General features: G+C 36.2%; 1 protein-coding gene across 5 annotated transcripts in view; it reads left to right on the forward strand.

The window, feature by feature from the left end:
- Positions 1-6,367: 6,367 nt before the first annotated feature.
- The window catches only part of pfkpa (phosphofructokinase, platelet a), a 38,028-nt gene continuing 18,180 nt past the window's right edge, over positions 6,368-26,215 (forward strand). For 3 of the 5 annotated variants that reach the window (XM_066683250.1, XM_066683249.1, XM_066683247.1), the window contains exons 1-12: positions 6,368-6,601; positions 13,327-13,400; positions 15,812-15,889; positions 17,146-17,335; positions 18,187-18,352; positions 18,566-18,610; positions 19,267-19,375; positions 21,076-21,171; positions 23,093-23,185; positions 24,089-24,214; positions 24,759-24,823; positions 25,088-25,157. In XM_066683250.1, coding sequence (XP_066539347.1) covers positions 6,511-6,601; positions 13,327-13,400; positions 15,812-15,889; positions 17,146-17,335; positions 18,187-18,352; positions 18,566-18,610; positions 19,267-19,375; positions 21,076-21,171; positions 23,093-23,185; positions 24,089-24,214; positions 24,759-24,823; positions 25,088-25,157 — 1,203 coding nt within the window. In that variant the 5' untranslated portion in view covers positions 6,368-6,510. Of the gene's footprint in view, positions 6,602-13,326; positions 13,401-15,811; positions 15,890-17,145; positions 17,336-18,186; positions 18,353-18,565; positions 18,611-19,266; positions 19,376-20,498; positions 20,595-21,075; positions 21,172-23,092; positions 23,186-24,088; positions 24,215-24,758; positions 24,824-25,087; positions 25,158-26,215 lie in introns of all 5 variants that reach the window. The other 2 variants (XM_066683248.1, XM_066683246.1) reach the window with 1 other exon arrangement.

Below are 26,215 nucleotides of genomic sequence, written 5' to 3' on the forward strand. Positions count from 1 at the left end.
TACAAACATTTATCTCATCTTCTGGAGAAGAGAATGTAATGTACCTTTAAGGAACAAAACGACTTTTAAACACTGTTGTACCTGAATTCTGTTAGTCCTTGGATGGGAGACTGAGCTTTGTGCATTAATCCTTTCTGCATCACTAGGTTAATGAGACGTTTACAGATATTTTTTTTTAATTAATTTATTTATTATTATATTTTTTTTGGAGGGGATCAAATTATTTTTGGGGACAGTTCAATAATCGCTGGATATTGGTGGGGACACGTCATCTCTGTCCATGCTAATTTTATGCTGTTCATTGAAAGGTTTAAATACCATTGTTTGTTTGTTTTAAAGAAATTTATGCAGATTCATGTGTGTTTCTCCATTGTGTGTGTGTGTGTCTGTGTGTGTTTTAAACTATTTAAGGGAGTTAGAATTGTGTTAGAAAAGTCTTGCTTACTCACTTATTTAATGTGTAACAGAGAAATCAAGCTTGTTATTACACAACAAATATATGCGTTTTAGTAGTAGATAGATGTTTTAGTGACGTACAATTGGTCATGTGTTTTAAATGGATAAAATGGGAAGTGTTTCAAAATGAGTTTTGTTTATAAAACCTAGTGCTAGCTTTAGCTTTGCATAGCTATTTAATGTGGAAATGAGTATTCAATAAAATACTGGAGAATAAAGCAAATAAGACTCTTAAACAGACCCATTTAATGTGTTCTAGTTTTAATACGAAAACTATGAATAAGATGCAAGGATCTGCCTCCTAAAATGGAAAACGCCAGCCTTGCCTAATCTAAAATTTGAATGTGGTTTAGGCAGTAAATTCTTGTAAAAGCAGGGAAATCGGTAGGGGCCATTTTTGCCTTTCACTTAAGTAGGAAAATGTTTAGTGACATAACATACAATTGGTTTGCAGCATTTAAATGTATAATATGGAATAACATTTGCTTCAAAAAGTTTCAAAAGCTTTAGAGCTAGCTTTCATCTCTTATGGTAAAACAAAATTCCAAGAAGCTGGCGAATAACACCAATGAGACTCGTAAATGGACATATGTAAGGTAGAATGAAATTTTTGAATATGAAATTTGTGAATAAGAAGCAAAGTTCTGCCTCCTAAACGACATTTAGGGGACATTTATGGTGGACATTTAGGGAAAATCAATAAGTAACACCAGCCTACCAAAATATTTAAGTTGGATTTAGACAGCAAAGGCTTGTAAATGCAGGGAAATGGTGGCCACTTGTTCACTTTTTCTTTTTCTTGCAAAAGTTTTAGGGAAGTGATGAAATCTTTCATGTGTAGCTAAATATGTTGATTGTGGCACATTCTTCTTAGCTATTACAGTCCAAAGTTTATAAACTCTTCTCTTGCTTGCTTGTTCAGTTTTCCTCAAACTGACAACCTGGTCAAGCTTCATGTCTGGGGAAGAGGCGGAGTGGGCAGACAGCTGTCTCCACTAAACTCTATTATACAGGGTAGGCCATTTATATGGATACACCTTAATAAAATTGGGAATGGTTGGTGATATTAACTTCCTGTTTGTGGCACATTAGTATATGGGAAGGGGAAAACTTTTCAAGATGGGTGGTGACCATGGTGGCCATTTTGAAGTCTGCCATTTTGGATCCAACTTTTGTTTTTTCAATGGGAAGAGGGTCATGTGACACATCAAACTTATTGGGAATTTCACAAGAAAAACAATGGTGTGCTTTTAACGTAACTTTATTCTTTCATGAGTTATTTACAAGTTTCTCTTTGTTTACAGCCCTTGACATGTCGCAGAGGTTAACACATGAAATTGTGTTGATTTCTGGTGATCACAGTAACCGGGTCATTGCAGCAAATTTCAATGCAAGACACCCTACGAGACCACCCATCTCTTATGCTACAGTTAACAAACTGCTTGCCAAGTTTCATGAAACTGGTTTATTGTTGGATTTGCCAAAATGTGGACGCATGAAACCTGTCACTAATGAAGAAACATCAGTGGCTGTCCTAGCTTCATTCAGCAAGAGCCCACAGTGTAACACTCGCTGCATGTCACTGGAGAGTGGCATCAGTCGAACATGCCTTCAGTGGATATTAGCTACTCACAAATGGCACCCTTACAAACTCCAGCTGCTGGATGACCCAGATCGGCACACTGAATTTGCAGAATGGGCAAAACAAAAATTGGAACAGGACCCTCAGTTTACACATAACATTTTGTTCAGTGATGAGGCAAACTTTTATGTGAATGGTGAAGTTAACAAACAAAACCACCGCTATTTTTCTGACACTAACCAACATTGGATAGATCCCTCCAAGACTGTTGGAACAATAAAATTGATGGTATGGTGTGGTATATTGGGTACAAAGATAGTGGGGCCATTCTTCATCAATGGAAACCTCAAGGCCACTAGATATGCGAAATTGCTACATGATGATGTGTTTCCCTATTTATGCACTGAAGCTGGCACGTTCCCTGAGTTTTTCCAGCAAGATGGTGCATCACCACATTATGGGTGTCAGGTCCGAGCATTCCTAGATGAACAGTTTCCTGGAAAGTGGATTGGTCGTTGTGGGCCAGTTGAATGATTTGACGCCCTTAGACTTTTATCTTTGGGGTCATCTGAAGGCAATTGTCTATGCTGTGAAGATACAAGATGTGCAGCACCTGAAACTACGGATACTGGAAGTCTGTGCTATCATTTCTCCTGCAGCGTTGTTATCAGTGTGTGAAGAGTGGGAGAAGAGGGTTGCATTGACAATCCAACACAATGGGCAGCACTTTGAACACATTTTATAAGTGGTCAGAAACGTGTAAATAACTCATGAAAGAATAAAGTTGCATTAAAACCAAGCACACCATTGTGAAATTCCCAATAGGTTTGATGTGTCACATGACCCTCTTCCCTTTGAAAAAACAAAAGTTGGATCCAAAATGGCTGACTTCAAAATGGTCACCACCCATCTTGAAAAGTTTTCCCCCTCCCATATACTAATGTGCCACAAACAGGAAGTTAATATCACCAACCATTCCCATTTTATTAAGGTGTATCCATATAAATGGTCCACCCTGTAGATTGCTCCTTTAAGAACCAACAAAGAAGAAAACTAAAAAAGACTAAATAAAAAAGCCTGAGAACCACAGCTCTTGGTTCAGAAATGAGAGCCAGCAGGATTCACAGTTAGCCATACCTCTCTCTGTGTCTGATTTGGTCTGGTCTCTGAAGTTAAACATGTTTGGGTTATTACTTTGATGGCAGACTTTCTGGGTATGCTAGGTGCTGTGTACTGTTGAAATATATATATAAAATACATTAGTTCTATATCCTTAAAGAAGACAATAGATTGTTACAAGGGCGGCACTGTAGCACAGCACGTAGTGTCCTGGGGCTGGGGTTGTGGGTTCAATCCCTGCTCTGGGAGACTGTCTTGATGAGTTTGGTGTGTCTGCGTGGATTTCCTCCAGGTGCTCTGGTTTCCTCTCAAAAAAAAAAAGCAGATAGACTGTGCAACAGTCCAATTCCAAAGGGATTTATAACCCTGTAGCCAAAACTAGGATTGGTAAACTTAGTTTAATGTGCAGTAGCTCCAGAAAACTATGGAGGATATACTGTGTGCACAACTGGATGTCTGTGTCAGCATAGTGGGCATGTTAAAGTAGCTGCATTTAGTTTTTATAAGAGGTATCTAAAAACCTTTTGATATATGGTGTAGCCTACAATACAATTTCAATACACTAGAATTTGGAATGAGAATGTGGAAGTGCTGAATTTGAACTTTTTGTATTAACTCAGGTTAATGTATTTTGTCTGGGAATGTGCTTAAACAAAGCAGCACTGTCTGGGTGCCTGTCTGAGAAAAATTAAACAACTGTCTATGTGTTATTTTCAAAGAAATGTATCCCTTCCCAGCAGATCTGCAGATGGGCTTCAATTGCACACCATTTACATTCTGGGCACCTTATAGTTTTAGTTTTTATTATTTATGGGTTATTAGATACAAGGCTTAAGCTTAGTTTAAAATAAAGTTAGCTTTTCAAATTTCTATTCAACATTAAATGGCTATGAGTGAGGCTTAAGTTTGACTCTTAAAATATATAATTATTACTGTGAAATGGCTATATGCTGTTTATATGTCCTATAGTTCTACCTTAGCTTTTTTTAATGAATTTTAAGTTAAACCTAAAAGGAGAAACTATGAGGCTTGTTAAATTGTGCAAACCTGCATTCTGGGAACCAGTACAGTCTGACTACTCATATGCTTCATATATATATTTTGAAATACTGAACTCTGATAGGTTCAAGGTAATTTGTGAAATATAAATCTGAGCTGCAACATCTTTCATATATATATATATATATATATATATAATTGTATATATATATATATATAATATATATATATATATATATATATATATATATATATATATATATATATATATATATAAGTTTTAAAATTAAAATGAATATTTCAGAAAATTGTGTTAACAAAGTTCTGAGAGTTAACAAAACAACTGTTGAAAATCTCAGCCTTTCTCAGTATGGAACTATTTCATTTGTAAAATAGAAATGTGAAATAAGAAATGTTTTTTTTATTAACTTTAATATCTTTAATATCTTCCAAGAGAATGTTTCAAAGTAACAAAAGCTGTGAGACTTCTTTTCTAGTGCGAATACAGAAAAGCCCCAGTACATTATCTGGAAGCACTTCTTTTTCCTGGACATGTTAAATATATAAAAATAATAATAATAAAATAATTCATTCATTCATTCATTCATTCATTCATTATCTGTAACCGCTTATCCAGTTCAGGGTCACGGTGGGTCCAGAGCCTACCTGGAATCATTGGGCGCAAGGCAGGAATACACCCTTGAGGGTGCATAATGAAATCAACTCTCCTGAATTTAAGCAATTCATTAGTATTTAAGAACTAATATTCAATGTAATAAAATATGGATTTCATCATTAGTATATAAATGTATAAGAAAAACCTATTATTAACAATATTTAAATATTCAATATATTTTAATTAAATAGGCCCTCAAAATGCAGTACAAATTATGTAAATAAATAAAACATACTATGCAATTATTATCATTAAAAATTACATGTATTAGTTATAGTTTATTCATGATAATTACAGATAATTACTGAAAGATGTTGATTGTTTTAGTCAGTTATAATTAAACGTTATTAAATGATCCTTTTTAAAATCACACTTTGGCTCCTTGATTATTTACAGTCTTTATCAATAACAGATATTGTGCAATGATTAGTCTAAACCTATATACAAGTAAAAACAAAGACAGGCCCAAAAAAAAAAAAAAAAGTGAAGACAGCTTGTACGACCTCAATGACCTTGTTTACATCGCCACCTGTTGGTCTGGCTTGGTTTTACATAGGGTCCATTTTAGGACGATAAAGTAAAAACAATACTTGCATAATTGTGTATCTTCCATTATGGTTACACATGTTTATTACTGCACATTCTTGTTTTAAATGTGTATAAATTCACTTTTTAAATGTATAAAAAGCCTGCACTGTGGCACAAAAGGTAGTGTCGCTGCTCCAGGGTGCTGGGGTTTTGGGTTTAATCCCTGCCTAGGTCACACTCTGTGAGGAGTATATTCCCCAGTTTCCACTCGCAATCCAAAACCACATGTGAACTGACAATTCAAAAGTGTCCATAGTCTGAGGGTCTGAAGGTATGGGCATGTGTGAATGTGTCCACTGCTGTAAATTTGAATCGTTTGAATGATGGTGTGAGTGTATGATGCTCTGTGATGGATTGGTGCCATTTTCAAGGTGTGTTCCTGCCTTGACTCCAGACCCCTGAACAGGACAAAGTTACAGAAAAGTACATACATACATACATACATTTTCTTTTCCGCTTCTCCATTTCAGTGTCGCGGTGTACAGAAAAGTAATAAAAGAATAAATAATAACACTTGTTTATATCATCACTTTTGTGACAAAATCTTGTATGCCTTATTTTTATAGCTTTTTATTTATTTATGAGTATTCAGAGAAAATGTGGGTTTTTTTATGCGGGCACCGGTAGAAATTGTTCAGTTTTTTTTATTTCCAGTTATGTCTATCAAGATTAAGAATATTTTTAATAACATTTTAAGACCTTTTTAAAAGTGACCATTTTTTAAACACAAATTGCTGTGCTTTCCTACAGTAGAAAGGCCTTCACTCACAGCAGTTCACCATCACAGTAGATGTACTCTAGCCCCGCCCACACTTCCTATTCAGGCTGTGATTGGTCCAAAAGAATGTCTACGTGATCTTACTCGTTATTGGTCGGGTGTAGCTGTCAGTCAGAGTGAGACAGAGTGTGGAGGACGTGCTTGAGCTCAGACAGGAAAAAGGGGGCGGAGAGTATCACTTTACCGGCACGACTTCACTGCGTTCTTCTACCCTCTCTGCTGTTTTTTTTTCTTTCTGTTTTCCTGGTCGTCAGTGTGCCTGTGTCTGTGTATGCGAGTGTGTGTGAGTAAGTGAGAGAGAGAGGTGTGAACATGGCGCAGCCGGACAACAAGAAATTCTTTGAGAATCTCACCGGAGCCGGGAAAGCCATCGCGGTTCTGACGAGCGGTGGAGATGCGCAAGGTAACTGCCTAAATCGTGCCGGATGACATTGAACAGAGGGCGAGCACAGGATGGACACTGGAAAAAGGTCCATCACAGATGTGACATCTAAGTCCAGTTTCGTATTGGAATTTAAGGTTCCACCTTAAATCATAATTTCATCCAGGTGACTTCAGGTTTTAATTCAGAGTACCGGTCTTTTTGGAATTTTCAGTTCTACCTTAACTGCTGCGCCATTTAAGGTGGAAAGAGAAATTTCAATAAGACTGCCAGATTCGTTTCAGCATCAGAATGAAAGTGGTGCAGCAGTTAAGGCGGAACGGAAAATTACAAACTCGAGTAGGGTAAAGGCAGGCAAGACTAATACATAACTGGAGTTATAACACTCTGAATGAAAACTCTTATAGGCGTGGTACCATCATTTTATCATAGTACACATCCCACGTAGGTAGCCTACACTCTTTTAGATGAACCAACTTCATAAAGCCATCTAGATAGGCTTTTTAACTTTATTTTACTGTCTAGATTTTTTAAGATCAAGTTCAAATAGCCAATCTATCATTTATATATATTAAAGGACCCTTAACGTATTACTGTCTGAAAAAAAAAAACTTGACTTATTGATGCGCTCAAGCCGGATCGTGCCAGCCAGAAGGGCTTGTGTTAACACGCCGGTCAGTTTTGAAAAAGTGAAGCCATGTAATGTGGACGGTGTTAAGGATATTATAAAAACGGAGTATTAAAATTGATATTTTTAATAGCATGGTTGCATATCCTCTCGTTAATTGGGTAAAGTCTCTCTCTCTCTCTCTCTCTCTCTCTCTCTCTCTCTCTCTCTCCCTCCTCTGCATTGCGGAGTGTTTTTTTCACGACTAACACGCAGCATCACGTGCGATTTAGGCGCACTGACCCTGCTGTCTTCCTTTGATAAAAGGGAAAACCTTAACCAACAAATCTTGATTTTGCGTTATATCTTTCTCGATGTCCTTGATTCGTCTCGTATTAAAAGGAAACCAGGAAGCTCTTTGGGCAGCCGTGCTGCCGTCTCATTTTGCTGTCTTGTGGCGCATGCGCAGTGCTTGTGGTGATAGACCTGCCTGGTGCCTCAGTGTGTTGTGTCACGGTATCAATGGTGCGTGAGCATAGATGAGCAAAAGTGAGGCTAACTTTACCCCCTCGTGGTTAATGCCGGGGTGATGTCAGAGGAAAACCCGCGGTGACGTCACCGCGCATCAGCAGTGAAGGGATGTTTAGTCACGCAGGAGCAGGACGATGTGAGAGAGGAGCTTAAGTATAAAAGTGTAACCGTGTTTTGTGCTAGACTTAAGGATTGTATTACCTTGTATTAGTTCTGGGTTGAGCCCAGGAAGTTCTGGTGGAACAGAGATGAACTTGGTAAACTGAAACTCCAAGGGACTCATTAATAAAATAGAACTGCGTTTCAGCATATATTTAAGTCCTCAGCTTTTGCATAATTTTGAAAACTTAGTGTGGAAAATTTTACACTATAGTATAAAGAGTACTGCTGAAATTCTTCTAATTTACTTTTAGTAAGTCTGCAATTAAATATGACTTTTCTTTTATGAGGCTTTACCTTTCAAGTTAATGTATAAATTAATCTTAGCAACTAAGGCCCCTGGTGTATTGTACATAGGAATATATGATATTCAGTATAATTTTTTGAGAATTCACATTTAAGTTTTTATGAAAATCCATACAGGAAGAATTGACACAAGGCCATAGCAAATATACACATGCTGAATAAATATTGGCATTATATAATTAGATTTCATCCATATTTCAAGCTTATATTTGATGATGAAATTATCATACTCCATAAGACTTTGTTTATATGTACACAATAGGTTTATGCATGTTATTCATTTTACACTGCAATTCTTTTAAAAAATACTATTGAAAAATATTCATTTATACATAACCTGCTTATTTGTGCTATGGATAGAACATGATCTGTGCAAAATGTATTCTATATACATATGTAAATGGACTTTTTTTTATATACGTGCTTAAGCCTGTTTCTATGTCATGCTTTAGGAACTAGCTTAGACATGTTAAGCATGCATAGAAATGCATTCTCATTACATAGAAAATGTTACATTCAGTTCATGTTCCCTCTATAGAAGAAATGAACAATGGGTTAGTAGTTGTGATAGGACATCAGAGCACAATTTGTATTATTTATTTATTTATTGTGGTTTTTTTTAGCCCCAAGCCCTCTCATTTAACTCAAATTTAAATGGAAACAGCTGTGGATTGGGGATTAGGTTCCGTGCTCTTTTACGTGACTACTGGCTCGCAGCTCATGGAGCAAAAGACAGAGGACTGGCATTTTCTCATAAAAATGTGGTGCCCTGTGTTTATTTGAACCAGCCAATGATTGAGACCAGAGTCAGTTGTTCCAAATGCATAAATACAGTAGGGATATGGAAATGGAATTTCCTTGGAATTAAAAGAATGAAAAGAAAAGAAATAACAAATAAAGAAAATAAAGTGTCGTAAAAAGAAAAAAAGTGAGATAAGACAAACTTGAGACTAAATATGATAAGATCCTTCTGGTAAAGAGAAACTAGGTTACTATACATATGAATGACTAAGGAAATAGGGGGATTTCTTTCTTTGGTAGGGGAAAATGTGCTTTTATCGAACTGATATTGTGCTTCTTAGAGCCTAATGTAAAAGCCTACATAAATACAGAGCATATCAGGGTCTTCAGAGATGCTTAGCCCTTTGTATAGATTTGGGTTTTACTTTTGGATATTTGAGTCTCTCTGCATAATGCTGTTGGGATTTTTGATTAACGTGAAGTTAATAAAGCATAAGTAACCACTGCACTGTTCTCTTCTGATAAGTTAATTATGTCTAGATTTTGTATTCCATGGTAAGATAGTTTCTCACATTCTTATGCTTATTGATTATTCATGACTTTATTTATTAATACTGTATGACAAAAAAGCTTTCAGACACCTACTTGTCCAGTGGTTCTTCTATAATAAAGGGAATTTAGTCATGATGATGTCTCCAGAATCTGTGGTTTGTTTGTGATTTTAGTCTTCTCTGACCAACAATATTTTGTAAATATGAACAAAAGTCATGCTTACTACAATGTTACTTCAACCTTCTTATAATTACATAATTACCTATTGTTAGTTTTGGGAAATATTGCATTTGGAGTTTGGATTCCCTCTTCTTGCTTGATACAAGACTTCAACTGCTTATCAGTTAGTAGCTGCCATTGTTGGATTCTTCTTCATTATGTGTCATTAGGATTGGCAATGTCCTGCTGAAATAGCCATGAGCTACTCAGAAAATATGTCACCCAGATGACAGAACATGTCTCTCCAAATCCCATTATAGTCCTCTACATCAATGGAACCTTCTCACATAAGCAATTCACCCATGCCATGGGCACTGATGCATCCCTAAAACATGGCAGGTATTGTATTTTTTCGCACCTTTGGCTGATAAGAATTTGGATAGTTCCTTTCTTTTTTGGCACAGTTTACTCATGGTCCTCACTACAAAGGCTGAACATGGACTCATATGAACACAGAACACATTTCCACCATCTTGTAGGCCGTCTTAGGTGAGCTTGGGCCCAGAGGATTTGGCAGCATTTATGGATACAGTTGATGTATGTCTTTCACCTTGCATAATAGAGTTTCAAATTGCATTTCTTGATGTTTTGTGACAACAGCTTTCTGAAGCCTGTGTGGCTATATTTATCACAATAGCATTACAGTTTCTCATTTAGTGCAACCTGCAGTCTATAAGGTCACACTCTTTCAACAGTGGTGTCTGGCCTTGCCCTTCATGGACTGAGATTTCTCTGGATTTCCTGAATCTAAAACTCAGTTCTCTCATAAGGTGTGGCATAAATTGGTGACCCCTTTTTTTCTTTGTAAGACTCCTTTTATATCCACTTATTTTGCCCTTTACCCAGCTTGTTTGGAGTGTTAAATGCATACATTTCAAACTTTGTTTATATTTACAAGATGTCATTTACAATATATGATTATGTTGGTCAGTGATAAAAATTGAAATGGTTGGTTTTTACTTTTTTAAGGTTAAATAAAGGTTGAAGGGAATTACCAAATCACGGATTCTTGTTATTGTGTTTTATAAAAATGGATTTGTATTTATGAGAAAACTGATGTGAGTACATGATGATATTCAGATACAGTAACATCAGTGAGTTCAAGTATTAATGATGGGTAATTAGATTTGTATTGCAAAAGGCACTTCAGCTCTTCTGGAAAGTATGTGGCTATCCAGAGGACATATTTTAATGGCTCTACAGCCTAATTCTGAGCGCGTTTAATCCCCTCTAGGAGACACTCGACCAGGCTGGAACATATTTCCATTTTTTTAATCAAAAATATCAGACATGATAAATAATTCACTGCATATCCAAAAGACTCAGTGTTCCACACACAAATAGTTAGAAGTTTTTGTTAACAGTTAACATAATGCCTAGGTTGCCATTTTAGGTCATGTCTTGGAAAGGAATATTACTTTAATGTTTAATGCATGCAAATTGGTGTTAGTACAGCTAGCTTTATGCTGATTCATCTCTAGGCCTTATCACATAGCTGCAGTTCCTGAATAATTGGACATTGCTGCCTGCTCTGGTCCTTATGTTTGGAGTTAGATTGTCCAAGTGTGTTGCCTAGTAACACCATTACACATCATCTCTTGTTTCATTGTGGGGCAGTTTGGTATATAATGTGAAAACAAGGCTTTAATACAGTTATATCCCTGCATTAGAAAGCGCTGTTTAAAGAGGCCCAGAAACTGGGGTTTTTAATCCTCCACTGACTTACCCTCTAACCAGTTATTAACTTCCTCATAAGACTCAGGATGACAGTCATGATTTAGGAGGAGCTAGAGCGAGTTTTACCAAACAAGGCAGGAAGAGTGAGAGTGAGAGTGAGAGTGAGAGAGAGAGAGAGAGAGAGAGAGAGAGAGAGAGAGAGAGAACTGAAACAGACGGAAAACACACACACACACACACACACACAGACACTCAGTCTTTAAAGGGATATTGCATCATTTAATTCTGTGGTTTAATGCTAAATGCCCACTTCTAAGGACACTCACAGGCTTAGAATTGTTGACAGTGCTGTTGTTAGTACCCAGATACCAGATGTCCAAGGAGTCTAATGCCTTTGTGTTTGTGTTTGTGTGTGTGTGTGTGTGTGCGCGCCTCAGAAAAATTCCTAAACACACTGGCCTTATGCTGCTAAAAACAAACAATGCAATTAGGGATCTGGGGATACAGTTAACATGAAGAGGTGTAATTGGCCTGTAACAATATTTAGGTATGCAGTGCATTAAATAACAAATACATGAATGCCAGGACCCAAAATGTCCAGCAGAACCTTGCCCAGAGCATCTGTGCAAGCCATATGCAACACAGCAAGCTGCAAAGCACTGTTCTGACAACATCCTTTTATAGCTAGCATTAACCCTTTCTGGTAGTTTTGCTACTGTTGCCCTTTTCTGGGATTGGAGCAGAAGAATACTAATGACTAGGGAGGAAATAATAACAAATGATATATCAGGCATTTGTAGTTTCCTGTGTGTTCTCTGGTTCCTATCACTTCCATTGTAAAGTAATCTGGCTCTGTGTGTTTCTCTGCAATCAATTCTTTCAATTCACAGCATCTTCACAGATGTTGTATTTGTCTGATTATAAAGTTTTACTTAAATGTTACAAAATTCAGTGGAATTCTCCTTTACAAGGCAATATTTAAATCCTTAACTCAGACAAAACATGGACACAAAGCTTGTATAAATATTTGTCCTTTAAGCACTCATTACGTTTATATTTTATACAGGTTGGCTTTAGTTGTGAATATTTACATAATTAAAAACAGGCTGAACTGCATTAAAATTCAATCACGGTGACCACAATGCCCTTGTTGTGGGTGAAACACAATCATAAGGGAGATGAAAGATCATGAGAGAGGCCTAGGTGACAAGGAAATGTTGTCATTTGCTCATGCTCTCCCTTTGACTTCTATTTCTACCTCAAGAGGTAGAAAAATTGCTGCAGCAAAGAGCTGTAGGATTTAAAGGTGTTATTTCCCCAATTTGTTCACAACAATTTGCTAACATATTAATTTATTGTGATTTGAAGTGAATTTTGTATGATTCTCTGTTTGCAGAAAAGCCAACTCTGATTTCCTTAAGGAGGTATTCATAGGAATAAGAAGTAATTATATCTATAACCCAAAAGTATGTGTTATACTGTCTAAATTAAAAATTATTTTAAATATAATATAATATATAATATATAAAATATAAATTTTTATGTATAATGTCAATAGTAGTAGAATTGTGGTAAATTCACACATTAAATCCACATTAGTGGTAAATCCACATTAGTAGGTGGATTGGCTACTCTAAAGTGTCCATAGCTGTGAGTGTGTGTTGCCCTGTGAAGTACTGGCAGCCCCTCCAGTGTACGTGATTTCGGGTAGGCTCCAGACTCCTTGAATTGGATAAGTGGTTAATGAATATCAGTTTTTTTTTTTTTTTTTTTTTTATAAATACAGTCTAGCATTGCTAACCAGGAAGCCTGTTACTGTCTATTTTTATGACATCACAATTTTAGTAATGCAAATTTTTTATATTAATTAATATTAATTGGTGTTAATTATTATCATAGACTGAGCCATCACTTTTATCTATAGCTTTCCTAATGTTAAGTGTCTTTTGTCTAGGGATGAATGCAGCGGTCAGGGCTGTGGTCCGAATGGGAATCTATGTGGGAGCCAAAGTATATTTCATTCATGAGGTAAGTTATTTTTTTTTCTTTTTTTCTTTTTTTCCTCCACAATGCATATGGCATATTTTTTGACAATAAATGGAAGGAGAAATTAACTTCAGAGCCTTATCTGATATGAAAGTGGTTATGAAAAGGGCTATTACACATTAAGACCCTTGTTAGTTTACCTTAGTCATGCAGTGTCTGTTATGCTGTTATAGGCTACAACGTAAACTAGGATGTCTAGACAGTGTATTCACATTACATGAATTTTAGGCATCTTGCCACAAGAGATTGGCAGTTCTGATATAATTGTATTGCAGGCAGGCGTTGTGTATTGTTTTGGTCTTTGGATTCAGTGTTTATGGAAAGGGTAGAATTTGTGTGTGTGTGTGTGTGTGTATGTGTGTGCGCGCGCACATGTGTGTGTGTATTGATTTATTGTTTGCTTAAAATAAACTTTTAAATATATCACTTGAAACAGAATGGTATTAACGGATCATTTTTATTTCAGTGAGGGTGCTTTGATTTAATGATTAATATGAATTAATTTGCAGATAGATATGATTTTGATTACATTGTGCAGTGCACGTTTATTTAATTATACAAAGGTAGATGTACTAGATGCAAAAACAGCATCCATCAAATACAGCTAATATTTTATTTATTTTTGCTCCAATTATTAAGAATGCATGGAATTAAATAGCTTATGGTGATGTTAAATAGGTTTAAAATTCATATTCTCATTTATTAATGGTATGACATTTTCCTATTATGAAAAGTGACCAAAGCACTGGGGAGCTTGCATAGACTATCTTAAGTAAACTATATGTATTGGATGATATATTTGATCATATCAGCATATAATGACCACATCATTTCTTCATTATATGTCCATTCTCTCAGCTCCACTGGCAATACAGGAACACTTTATAGTTATGCAATTAGACTGTAGTTTATCCATTGCTCTTCATACATGGTCTGCCCCCTTTCACCCTGTTCTTCAATGGTCAGGTCGCCCATGGCGCCATCAAAGAGCAGATATTATTTGGCAGGTGTTGTGGTGGTTTGGTGTGTGGTTTAAGTGGATCAGGCACAGCAGTGCTGCCAGAATTTTTAAACCTCCCCAAGTGTCACCCCTAGACTGAGAACAATTCACCAACCAAAAATATTCAGCGAACAGTGTCCTGCGGTCAGTGTCCAGTGACCACTGATGAAGGAGGTGATCGTAATATTCTGAAATTACTGTGTAAATGTTGCTGAATTTGTAGCCCTAATATATAAAGCAAAATATGAGATATGTGGCCCAGCATATTTGTGGTTAAGAAGCATTTCTTTCCATTTGATTTGCTGCCTGTTCACAAAGCCAGTCTCTGAGAAAAATCCTGCTAAGGAATCCAGTCTTTATTGTGTTAAATGTATTGTTTGGACCCGAAGCTAACTGGTGCTGACCAAGCACTGGCTGTGGGTGTGTGTGTGTCTGTCTGTGTGTGTTTGTTCCTGCACGTGCATATGTGGGGGTCTCCTCTCATGCTTATATAAGAGCCTAAAGTCATTAAAGCTCAATCACGTATGCATGTGGTTCCATTCACACACCGCATGCAAAACAGTGAACAGGCACTATGTCATTTATTCAATATCACTCTTATATGTCTCGCACAGTGAACAAGTGGCCTAGTTGTAGCACAATTGCAGCATTGCAGAAGCATACATATTACTGCACAGATATTAAGAACAGATAAATATTTAGTCAAACATAGAGGGAGGGTACAGACATTGTTCTTAATGATAATGTCACTAGAAAAGGATTTATGTCATTATATGTAGTCTTATTCTGCAGAAATATCTGGAAACAGCCAGATGTATTAAAATAAACCAATGTATAAAAATCAACAATATGCTCACTTTCAGAGTTTTTCTCACTTACACTCTTTCATGGGACCAACAATGAATGATCACAAACAGACATCTTAGCAGATCCAGTTAGATTATACAGATTAAGATGGGCAGAGCTTACTTTCCACATTTAGCCGCCCTCATTCAAATGACTGGACTTCACTTCTAAAACAATTACACTTTTATAAGGTTGTGCTTTTTTGAAGCTTATGTTAAAAGGTGGCAAAGTGCATTCATTTATATATATATATATTCATATATATATATATATTCACAATAAAAAATATATATATATATATATATATTTTATTGTTCCACCACTTCAGAATGTAATTCGAATGTACTCATACACACACACACAAACACACACACACACACACACACACACACACACACACACACACACACACACACACACACACACTACATATATGTATTATTATGTAGTATAGCTCTTGTAACTGTGTAAGTAAATGACAAAGATGTGCTAATAAATAAATGTATTTTGTGTGTGTGTGTGTGTCTGTGAATGTGCTGACCCACAGGGATATCAGGGTATGGTGGATGGGGGTGATAACATAAAGGAGGCCACATGGGAGAGTGTCTCCAGCATGCTGCAAGTGGTGAGTGTCATGAGAAGTTTGTGGCCCTCGGATACAGAAACACACACTCACTCTTACTCACCCACCCTCCCATCCTCTCTCTCTCTGTCTCTCTCTCTCTCTCTCTCTCTCTCTCTCTCTCTCTCACTCTCTCTCTGTGTGTCTCTCTCTCTCTCTCTGTCTCTCTCTCACACACATACAGCTGCTTTTCTCAGAGCTGTGGTGAGGAGGAGGAGACAAGGTTACTGGTTGCCATGGCAACATACTCTTGACACTCTGAGTTTAGACCAAAGAAGCAGATAGAAAAACACTGTGGACTAATTTCTTTTTGAAGTGTAAAAGTTAAAGTATAAAAGAACTATGAAGAAATCTATTGAAGAGTGTTGAGTAGTGCTCCAGCAAAAAGGAAAAAAAAATTCTAGAAGCCTGTGTTCACACTTTGTTTAAACTTTAAATACACAGCCTCTTTGCCAGATGTTGCTACCTATCTCATCATATTATAATTAGCAATCTACATTTACACATACATCTATTATGAATAGGTCTCTCATGTGGTGAAGCAGTATAATGACATGTTAACACATGTTAAATTATGATGTAGTTTAACATTTATGGATTTCAGGCCTGGTTTAGTGAGTGAAAATAACACAGTAAATACTGTAAATACAGTCAAAATCTTTACTTGCAATAATAAAAAAATGTAATACGTTTTCCACAACTTGCTGCTTTGTAATTTAAAGGAATGTTGTGGTGGAGAAAATAAATACAAGTAATAATAATACATTTTTTAAAGAACACTTCATACATGGAGCAGCTTTAAAGACGGAATTAAACAAATAATAAAGATAGTAAAGAAGAACGCCATATCATATCATAAATTATATATAAATCATATAGATCAAATTTAGTACAATAAAGCATTGTATAGTAGGCTTGGCTGATAATATACATTTTTCTGTAAGGTTTATCATTTGCAGAATAATTGCAATAGACTAAAATACAGTAAGTAAAGTTTTTAAAATCACTTTTGATAATTAGATGGTATTGTGAAAATTTTAGTTTGTCAGATTATTATTATTAATAATAAATTTCAATTTTATAATCGTTAAATTAATAAATTAAAAGAGTCCCAAAGTAGTTTAGAAAAAAAAAAAAATATATATATATTTATATTATTTTTCTTTTTTTTTTTTTTTAACACAATTTTAGGTGCAATTCAAAAAACGTTTTGAATGTAATGTGAATTCAGCAAAGTTGCAATATCCTCCCTCCACTAGGGTGGAACTGTGATTGGCAGTGCTCGATGTAAAGAGTTTCGCACACATGAAGGGCGTCTGAAAGCAGCTCATAATCTAGTGCAGCGTGGCATCACCAACCTGTGTGTGATTGGAGGAGATGGCAGTCTGACGGGAGCAAACCTTTTCAGAGAGGAATGGAGCGGACTGTTGACTGAACTTGTCCAGCAGGGTACACACACACACACACACACACACACACACATTTTGCCTTACACACTGTGTAATCCTCTCTGCCAGATTTGAATCATTCATATATATATATATATATATATATATATATATATATATATATATATATATATATAATATGCTATATTTTATGTGTTCTGTGTGGATGTGTCAGTGTTTGAGATCTTAAAGAGAGGATAATAATACTAAGGAATGGCGAATTCTGCTTTATAACTGAATCACACTGAAAGACTGAAAGATTAGGACAGTATCTGGCACTTTTCCAAACACAGATTAAACCTGCCTCTAGAATGGAAGAATTTCAGAGCAATGAGACCCTATTTATGGAACAATTTGACTCCTTAAGTGGAAGCATGTGGTCCTCACCCTCTTTGGTTGGTGCAATTCTGTGTGACTGAGGACGTTTTAGGTAACGGGGTGAAACTGGTAACAACTACTTTGGAGAGGACATTTTCAACAATGATAATAATTGTATTAATAATATCAATAATGTATCCTAAATTCAGACTTAATCTAGAAATGCAGACAATATCAGGATAGGGGTAACACTTAGGATATTTATACATGGCTTGATGTCCATCTTTTTAATATCCTTTTTAAAAAAGCTTTTCATCTTAAATGATTTATCATGTGAATTGTGAGAGTTATTGGCACAGTCAATATTTTTAGTATAGGTTTTTTTTAAACAATTTCCTTTAATTTGATGGCATAGTGGGAGAGGGGTGTCTATTTTGGCTTCAAGAACTCTATCAAAAGAGCTATCAGTTCAGTTCAAGAAAATACAGTATTGGAATGTGGCTTGTTGAATATGTTCTGTGGTCTGTGTTCTAGGTCTTATTGAAGAGGATGCTGTACAGCGATATTCAGCTCTGCACATCGTGGGTATGGTTGGGTCTATTGATAATGACTTCTGTGGCACAGACATGACCATCGGGACAGACTCTGCTTTACATAGAATCATTGAAGTAGTGGATGCCATCATGACCACCGCTCAGAGGTTAGAGCTGAAGAACAGTCTTTATTAGAACATCTAGGATACTGATAGCTGGGAACATTAAACTGTGAAAACCTGAGAACCAAAGTGAAAATATGCTGATAGTGAACATAAAAGCATATGAAAGCAGAACTTCATTTTATGACTTATACTCATTTTAATTTTCCTGTAATAGATGATTGCTTAAATTAAGTAATTTTCTATATGTGCTTTCAGTCACCAGAGGACATTTGTTCTGGAGGTAATGGGCAGACACTGTGGGTAAGAAGTTTTCATTTGGATGAAAAATAAAGCATTTGTCACATTAACCATCAGTGAAATGAGAAGCTTGTGTTGATGTGGTGAATTTTACCTTTAAACCAAATGTTAATTTAAGCGTTTTCACATCAGGACAGTAAAAGAAATGTGTAATTACTTGTCATTGTACAACATACAATGAAATGTGTCTTCCGCATTTAACCCATCTGTGGCAGTGAACACACACACACACTAGTGCACTAGGGGCTGTGAACACACACCCAGATCAGCGGGCAGCCATCCCTGGCACCCAGGGAGCATTTGGGGGTTCAGTGCCTTTCTCAAGGGCACTTCAGCCATGGATGCTCCTGCCGGTCCTGGGAATCGAAGTGGCAACCTTCTGGTAACAAGCCTGGTCCTCTAAACATTAGGTCAAGGCTGCCTTAGAGCTCCATTTAAACTCATCCCTGCTGAATAGTCCATAGTTAAAATAACACAGACAGACCTGGAATTGGAGGCAGGAGATTTGGTCGAAAATGTGTCAGGTTTGTGTATGTGTGTGTGTGTGTGTGTGTGTGTGTTCTTCTAGATATTCTGAGATTTACACCTTACAATGTGTGTGTGTGTGTGTGTGTGTGTGTGTGTGTGTTTGTGTGTGTGTTTTGTGGTCATACATGAAGCTACCTGGCATTGGTCAGTGCTCTGGCATGTGGTGCTGACTGGGTTTTGATTCCTGAGATGCCCCCGGAGGATGGCTGGGAGGAGAAGATGTGTGAGAAGCTCTCTGCGGTAAAATAAACTCAACTTTATAGTCACCTCCTATGTGAATAATAATAATAATAATAATAATAATAATATACATTCCTAACAGTAAAATACTTAATTAAAAAACAAAGAAAGTGCATTTTAAGTTACCAACCCCATTTCCAGAAATGTTGGGACACTTCCTAAAAATGTAATAAATACTGTATTTTGTTACATTACTTGAACTTTAAAGGAGTAATATGTAACATTTTTGTAATATATTGTATTAAATCATAAAATGGGCAGTGTGCCATCAGAGATTAAGGAAACATGCTATTTAACAAATGACAGATTTAAAGTGTCCCAACCTTACTGGAAATGGGGTTTATACATTTAAATTTATATGCATTTGAAATGATACTATGTGACTCTAGGTTCTTCCAAAGGTTTGCACCTCCAGGTTTGAGGGAGTATTCCTTGCAACTGTCAACTCAGTCGGGTTATCCATTAAAATATTTTTTACATTTTTTCGATGCCTGTAAAGCTGCTATACGAATACTCATTTTGTTTAGTTCAACAGTACAAACAATCAGATGTATTGAAACTTAGTTGTATGTGTTTGAAACAATAGATAATGTTACACTTAAAAAAAAAATATATATATAGTGATTATATAGCCTACCTCACTAAGCCTCTTTTGGCTGAATGCAATCAGATCCTGACAGGAATGTTCCAGTACCTAGTGTACAGCTTTCGAACAAAAATAGAAGCTGTTGGTACAGCACAGTGTAGACAAGATCCATATTAATTCTCTTGATTTCAGAAGAAATATATTTATGAACATGTATCCACAGAATTTTGGCAATAATATAAATGTAATATTTATTGTTATGAGACTGTTTAAAAATTTTGGCATTTACAAATTTAACTACAAATTTTTCAAATGCCATTTGTTGTAAATATGCTATATTTACTGTAACACAAGTCTAATGGTTTGTAACTTATTTCTCTGTGATTTGTTTTATGTCTTTTTATAAAGGCATTACAGGTCAAATATATCAAAACATTCTCTACATTTTTCTGTGATGTTTGTTGATTTTTATAATGATATTTCCTTATGTTTTTATGCATATGTTATGTGGAATTGTGAATGTGCTCATGACCCTAGACTCGATCACGAGGTACGAGGTTGAACATTATCATAGTGGCAGAGGGAGCCATTGACAGACATGGGAAAGCAATTACTTCTAGTAGAGTGAAGGATGTGAGTACTGGTGCATGCAGTCAGGGAAGACCAAACGCATGGAGACCTGCAGATGTGGAAGCAGCTCTGGAGTAAATGTCCAGTGCTCAGACCTCATATATAGAGCTTTTAAGTAACAGTGAAATCTAGTCATAGAAATGTCATAGTTAAATGCCAAAGCAGTAAATAGCACTATAATATTCCATCAATAACAATAATATATCTTTGATGTGTTGATGTGAATATTCTATTCTGTTCTGACATGTGCCTTACCCTCAGTAAACATCTAATTATGGCTATGATACTGGTTTGTGCTGTTACAGACAAAAGGCTAAACAGATCTCATATGTATCTGAACCTAACCATAACCAAAATAGAGTATTTAAATAGCTGAAGATCTAACAGTTAAAGTGCTTCCATAGTATGGTCTCCAGCTTTGGAACCCACTGACTACCATTATTTTTGTCAGTGTCCTGTAATGTGTCTCTCACCCCTCACTTAGAATCGGGCAGGAATGAAAAGGCTGAATATCATTATAGTAGCAGAGGGCGCCATTGATCGTAGCAACAAGCCTATAACCACAGATCATGTGAAGGATGTAAGTACGGCAGGCTTGTTGGCGGCACTGCTCCTGCATTGACCTCTCTGACCTCTCGTGTGGCTTCACTGTCTGGCTTTGACCTGTGTGGGAAGCTCAAACACACGCTGTGTGTGTGGTAAGATGGCTGTAGTAAACTCTCGGTGTCTGGGATCACTCTGGAGCTAACAGCAACTTCAGCGCAGCCCTCTCATTGCTCATCTTCACCTGCCACTCTGTTTGCCCACATAATTATTGCACAGAAATCTTTAGAGTGCTCCATTAGTTGCCTAGCAGACTGAGTGTAGATTAAATTGATTCTGCCTTTATTATATAAGCCTCTCAAGTTATTTGAACTTAGTGCAGAAATCCCTATATATATATATAGCCTATCAACTATATTTGGCAAGGCAATCAATATGAAAAACAGTTTGTATTACATACTATATTCAGATTAAAGGCCCTTGATTTTTGTGTAGGTACCATATTTAAAAGCTGTAGTTTTATTCCAATAAAGAATTCAAGCATACTTGATAGAGCAGACAAAACCCGACAGTGTGTCTTAATTAAAGGTCCAAGGAGCACTTTCTTACATTGTTTTGTGATTTCCCTCCTCTAGCATACCTAATTCAATCCATTAGCTTATTAATTTCTTCAAATGCTGTGTCAGGTCTGTTAGAATTTCCACAAAAGAAACATACATAGCATCAGATAACATAACTGGGAATGATTAGGGATTTGGAGCCATTGCTCTAACATGTGCAGTACTGTAGAAAATAATCCCATACTTCAGCTCCAATAGTTCAAACATCATTCTCAGCTAAACAGGCCTTGCAGGAGTAAAACATGTGCCCACCATTTTGCTTTGCGAACAGTAAAACCCTCCATATGCTGCTTTAATGTTCATTTTCTAATATTTTGCATGTGCATGACAGCACTCTGTAATGAAGCTCTCTGCTACTGCATGTTGCAGCATCTTTGATTTCTCATTCTCCTTTCTAGTGATATGATCTGTTGCCCAAATACTATGATAATGTACTATTATACTACTGAAATAATTTATAAATACGATATAATATGCTGTAATTGTGGCAGAAAGGTTTTCAGTTGTGAATATTTTTTTTTAATCTGTATTTTTATCCAGTTAATAAGAGCTAAAGAAATGCTGTTTTTTTAACCTAACCTGTAGCTGAACACTTGTTCAATGGATAGCAATTTTGACTATTTCCCCTATGATTATTAAAAGAATAGAAAACCCATTGATTGTAAACAACCCACAAGTAATAGATGCTGTTGGCTTTAGCCTCTGTAAATACAATAATGTGTTTATACATTGTTGAGGGAAACTGAATTCAGCATCTTTAAATGAACAAATTACACCCCTATTCCACCAGTTAACACAGGTCCCTAGATCTTTAATGAAATTTCTGTCTCATGCTTTAATCAAAATACAACAATAAGCCCTGTTAGGGAACAACCTGTTTCAGTGCCTGTTGCTTTAAATGAGACTGAGCCACTGTTTGCTCCGGTAAGACAGGTAGAAAAGAAGCTCTGCTTTTAATAATGCTTGCCCAGTTCTCTTTCTTCTTTGTTCTCATTTTCATCATTCTTGTTCAGTACACATATATATATTTTTTATGCTCAAAATATGTGCCCTTTAATGTTCACATATTGTAGGCACAGAATATACTTTATTTTATAAAATCAGGAACACCTTCTGCTCATTGTCCATGTAAATAACAATAAAACAAATTACATAATCTGGCTCAGTAGGTTTTCTGTTCTTTTAATACAGTCATAATAATTGTTTCTGATTAAAAATAATTCTGCAAAAAGGAGATCTAAGAGATTAGGTTGATATCCACTAAAACTGCATAATTTAAAATAAGTTACAGTTGGAAGATGTGGTCTGATTTTTGTTTGTTTTGAATCCTCTTCTTAGCTGGTGGTCCGCTGTCTTGGCTTTGATACACGCGTGACTATCCTGGGTCATGTCCAGAGAGGAGGAACCCCATCGGCCTTTGACAGAGTCCTGGTGAGAGACAGAGAGTGTGAGAGAGAGAGCATGAGACAGAGAGAGCATCAGAGAGAGAGAATGTGAAATGCCTGCTTGTTTGTACTTACTGGGCATTTGGTGGAAGAGCTGGTTTTTTCAGTGTAAGCACATTAACAGATTTGGTGCTTATAGCACACGCTCACAAAGCTAAATCCTTCACCCAGCCCAGGCCTTTCCACAGAGCCTAAAATCCAAAAGAAAAAACATGCCAAGGCATGGAAAGGGTGATTTGGAACCTCAATATTTTGTCTTACCATTATTCTTCTGAGGTTTTCTCTTTTATAGCTATCCACTAACTTAATCCAGTCAAGTAAATTATATGTTGAACAACATTACAACAAAGAATCTGAGAAACATACTCATACTTGTATGAGTCCATATAATATTTTAATTCTCTATATGAATGGGGCATTCAACCATGAAAGATTCATTTATTGAATTACTTATAATGTTATATTATCATTAACATACTATTATGTCAGTTTGCACAGCAGCACAGTGCTTCATGCATCCTTCTACATTGTTGTTCTTATATGTTTTTTTACTGCAATACCCAGCATGCAATGCAGAAACGTTATTATACAGCCATTGCGAATAAACAATTGCAGTAATGTAATGGGTAACGATTTTGAAACATAATATTTTTCTTCAGTGCAGTAACACCAGCTATCTGTATTCATCTTGCACCTGTTTAATTATATTTGGAAAAAAAATAATTGCATGATTACATTTTGAAAATTGTATTTGTTCAGAAGGATGTATTATGATAGTGACCGTATATAATTGTGTATGGACTGAATGTGTGCTTGATTCTTCATAATGTTGGTTTAAACCCTAATAACGAATTCTTATATTAACCTGTGTGTGTGTGTGCGCGCACAGGCCAGTCGTATGGGCGTGGAGGCCGTGCTTGCTCTTCTGGAGACCACTGCTAACACACCCGCCTGTGTGGTGTCTCTATGTGGAAACCAAGCTGTGAGGCTGCCACTCATGGAGTGTGTGCAGATGGTACGTTCTAGACAAGGGCCAGGCTTCAGCAGCATGTGTGAGCGCATGTGGGTGTGTGACCGCATGTGGGTGTGTAGTAATGACTTCCCACATGCTCAGTCACAAGTAATGTAGTTTAGCTCCAGGTTAAGGGTGTTTTTCTTGTTTTGGGACCTCTGTATATTGTTAATCTGAACAAATTGTACTATACATTTTTTTTTAGCTTTTAAACAGCAAACAATATACCTTCATGAATTAAAAGTAAATTAAAATCATTATTTCTAAATTATTTTTTCCTTAAGAGGTCCATTTAAAATATTTTTTACTTAATCTTTTCTTTATACTAAAGCCAACACATGTTTTACATGGCCTTGCTCCCAGTGATTCCATGTAGGCTCTGGACCCTGAATTGGATCTGGACATGGCACAATGCCCTGAACATTTAAAATTTTTAAAAATATAACCCATACTGTGTCTTTATTTATTTAAACATAAATCTATATTTTCTCTGCTGAATACACTGAAGTACGAAAATAAAATCATTTAAATCTCTTTTTCCTAACAGACACAGGAGGTACAGAAGGCCATGGATGAGAAGAGGTTTGAGGATGCTGTGAGGCTCCGTGGCAGGTACAGTATGTGATGGAATAATGTTATAATATTTAGTACTGTATATGTTAACACAGAATTTATGACTCTATTAAGAATGTAAATAGTTCAGCTGTGAAAGATCTTTGTTATAGAGTTTTAATAGTATATGTATTTTTCTTACTAAACAGACTACATTGGCACACACTGTTTAAATGTACTGAGGTTTGCATTGCAAACAGAGCAAGAGTTCTTATGCATTTGATGAGAATGCCTTCTTAATATGTTTGTTGTGTTTTATTTTAGGAGTTTTGAGAACAATCTGAGGACCTATAAATTGTTGGCTCACCGTAAACCGGAATCTGAGCTTCCACACGTGAGTTTTCCTGTGATTCATAATTCCAGGAAGACGTTTGTTCAGTTGAGACACAAAGGGCTTGTCTCAGAACAGGAGTGATCAATCTACTTTTATGTCGTAGCATGCACACTTAAATTCTGGTTCCTCATAACTGCTAAATATTTAGAAATATTAGACACACCTTCAACTACTGGGTCATTGTGGCAATTAACACTGCTGAAAGTGTGTACTTTTATTTTTCCTTCAGAGTGTTAAGAGGAAAGTTTACCTTAGAGTAGCTCTGTTGAAACGTGGCTACTTTTTTTTTTTTAAGTTTTTTTTTTTTTTTTTTGCAGTGCCTCCACACTCCTGCCCATTTCTTTTTTCATTAAGTGCAAATATAAATAAAGCCGCTATTAAAAACACAGGAACAGTATTCATTGCAGCAAAGTTTGAGGTGATTCTGAGCTTAGGGAAGTAAATTCATTGTCACCACTGTCTAATTAGAGTTTATGAGTAATCCCTGAGTCTAGATGTGGGTGATAAGTGCTGACACATTAGACAGCTGTGGACAGTTAGGCAGCTCAGTAAGACAGACTCTAAGACAATTCCAGACTCAGACTGTGTTTGTCTAATATATGGTGTTGCGATGTTACAAGGAGGTGTTTTTGGCCACATATGTCATAAATGCTGTGTCATTTTAACAGAACTGGCAAGATAGCTGTAATGAATATAGCAATGCTTTCTGAATTCTGAGGAGTTGCCATAATTATCCTTCTCTGCCTCAATTTCCCAAAAATTGTTATATGTTATATACCACTACCACTACCACTACCAACACAGAGCTGGTTTTTAAATTATGTTACAAGTTATTTGTTTAATCATACAAACAATAGGTTTAGGATGACCACCTGTTTATTTACTTAATTTCTGTGTTATGTCACAAGCTCTACATGACAGCTTGTTTTATGTATGAAAGATATATAAAGAAGGTAGAATAGTTCATTCTTTATATTGTCCTTTTACAGCATGGAACATAAACTGTGGATCAGGGTAAAGCTCATTTCATTAATTTATTATTCAAAGGACAGAAAAAA

Source organism: Hoplias malabaricus, chromosome 10 (genome assembly GCF_029633855.1).
Source record: "Hoplias malabaricus isolate fHopMal1 chromosome 10, fHopMal1.hap1, whole genome shotgun sequence".
Lineage (NCBI taxonomy): Eukaryota > Metazoa > Chordata > Actinopteri > Characiformes > Erythrinidae > Hoplias > Hoplias malabaricus.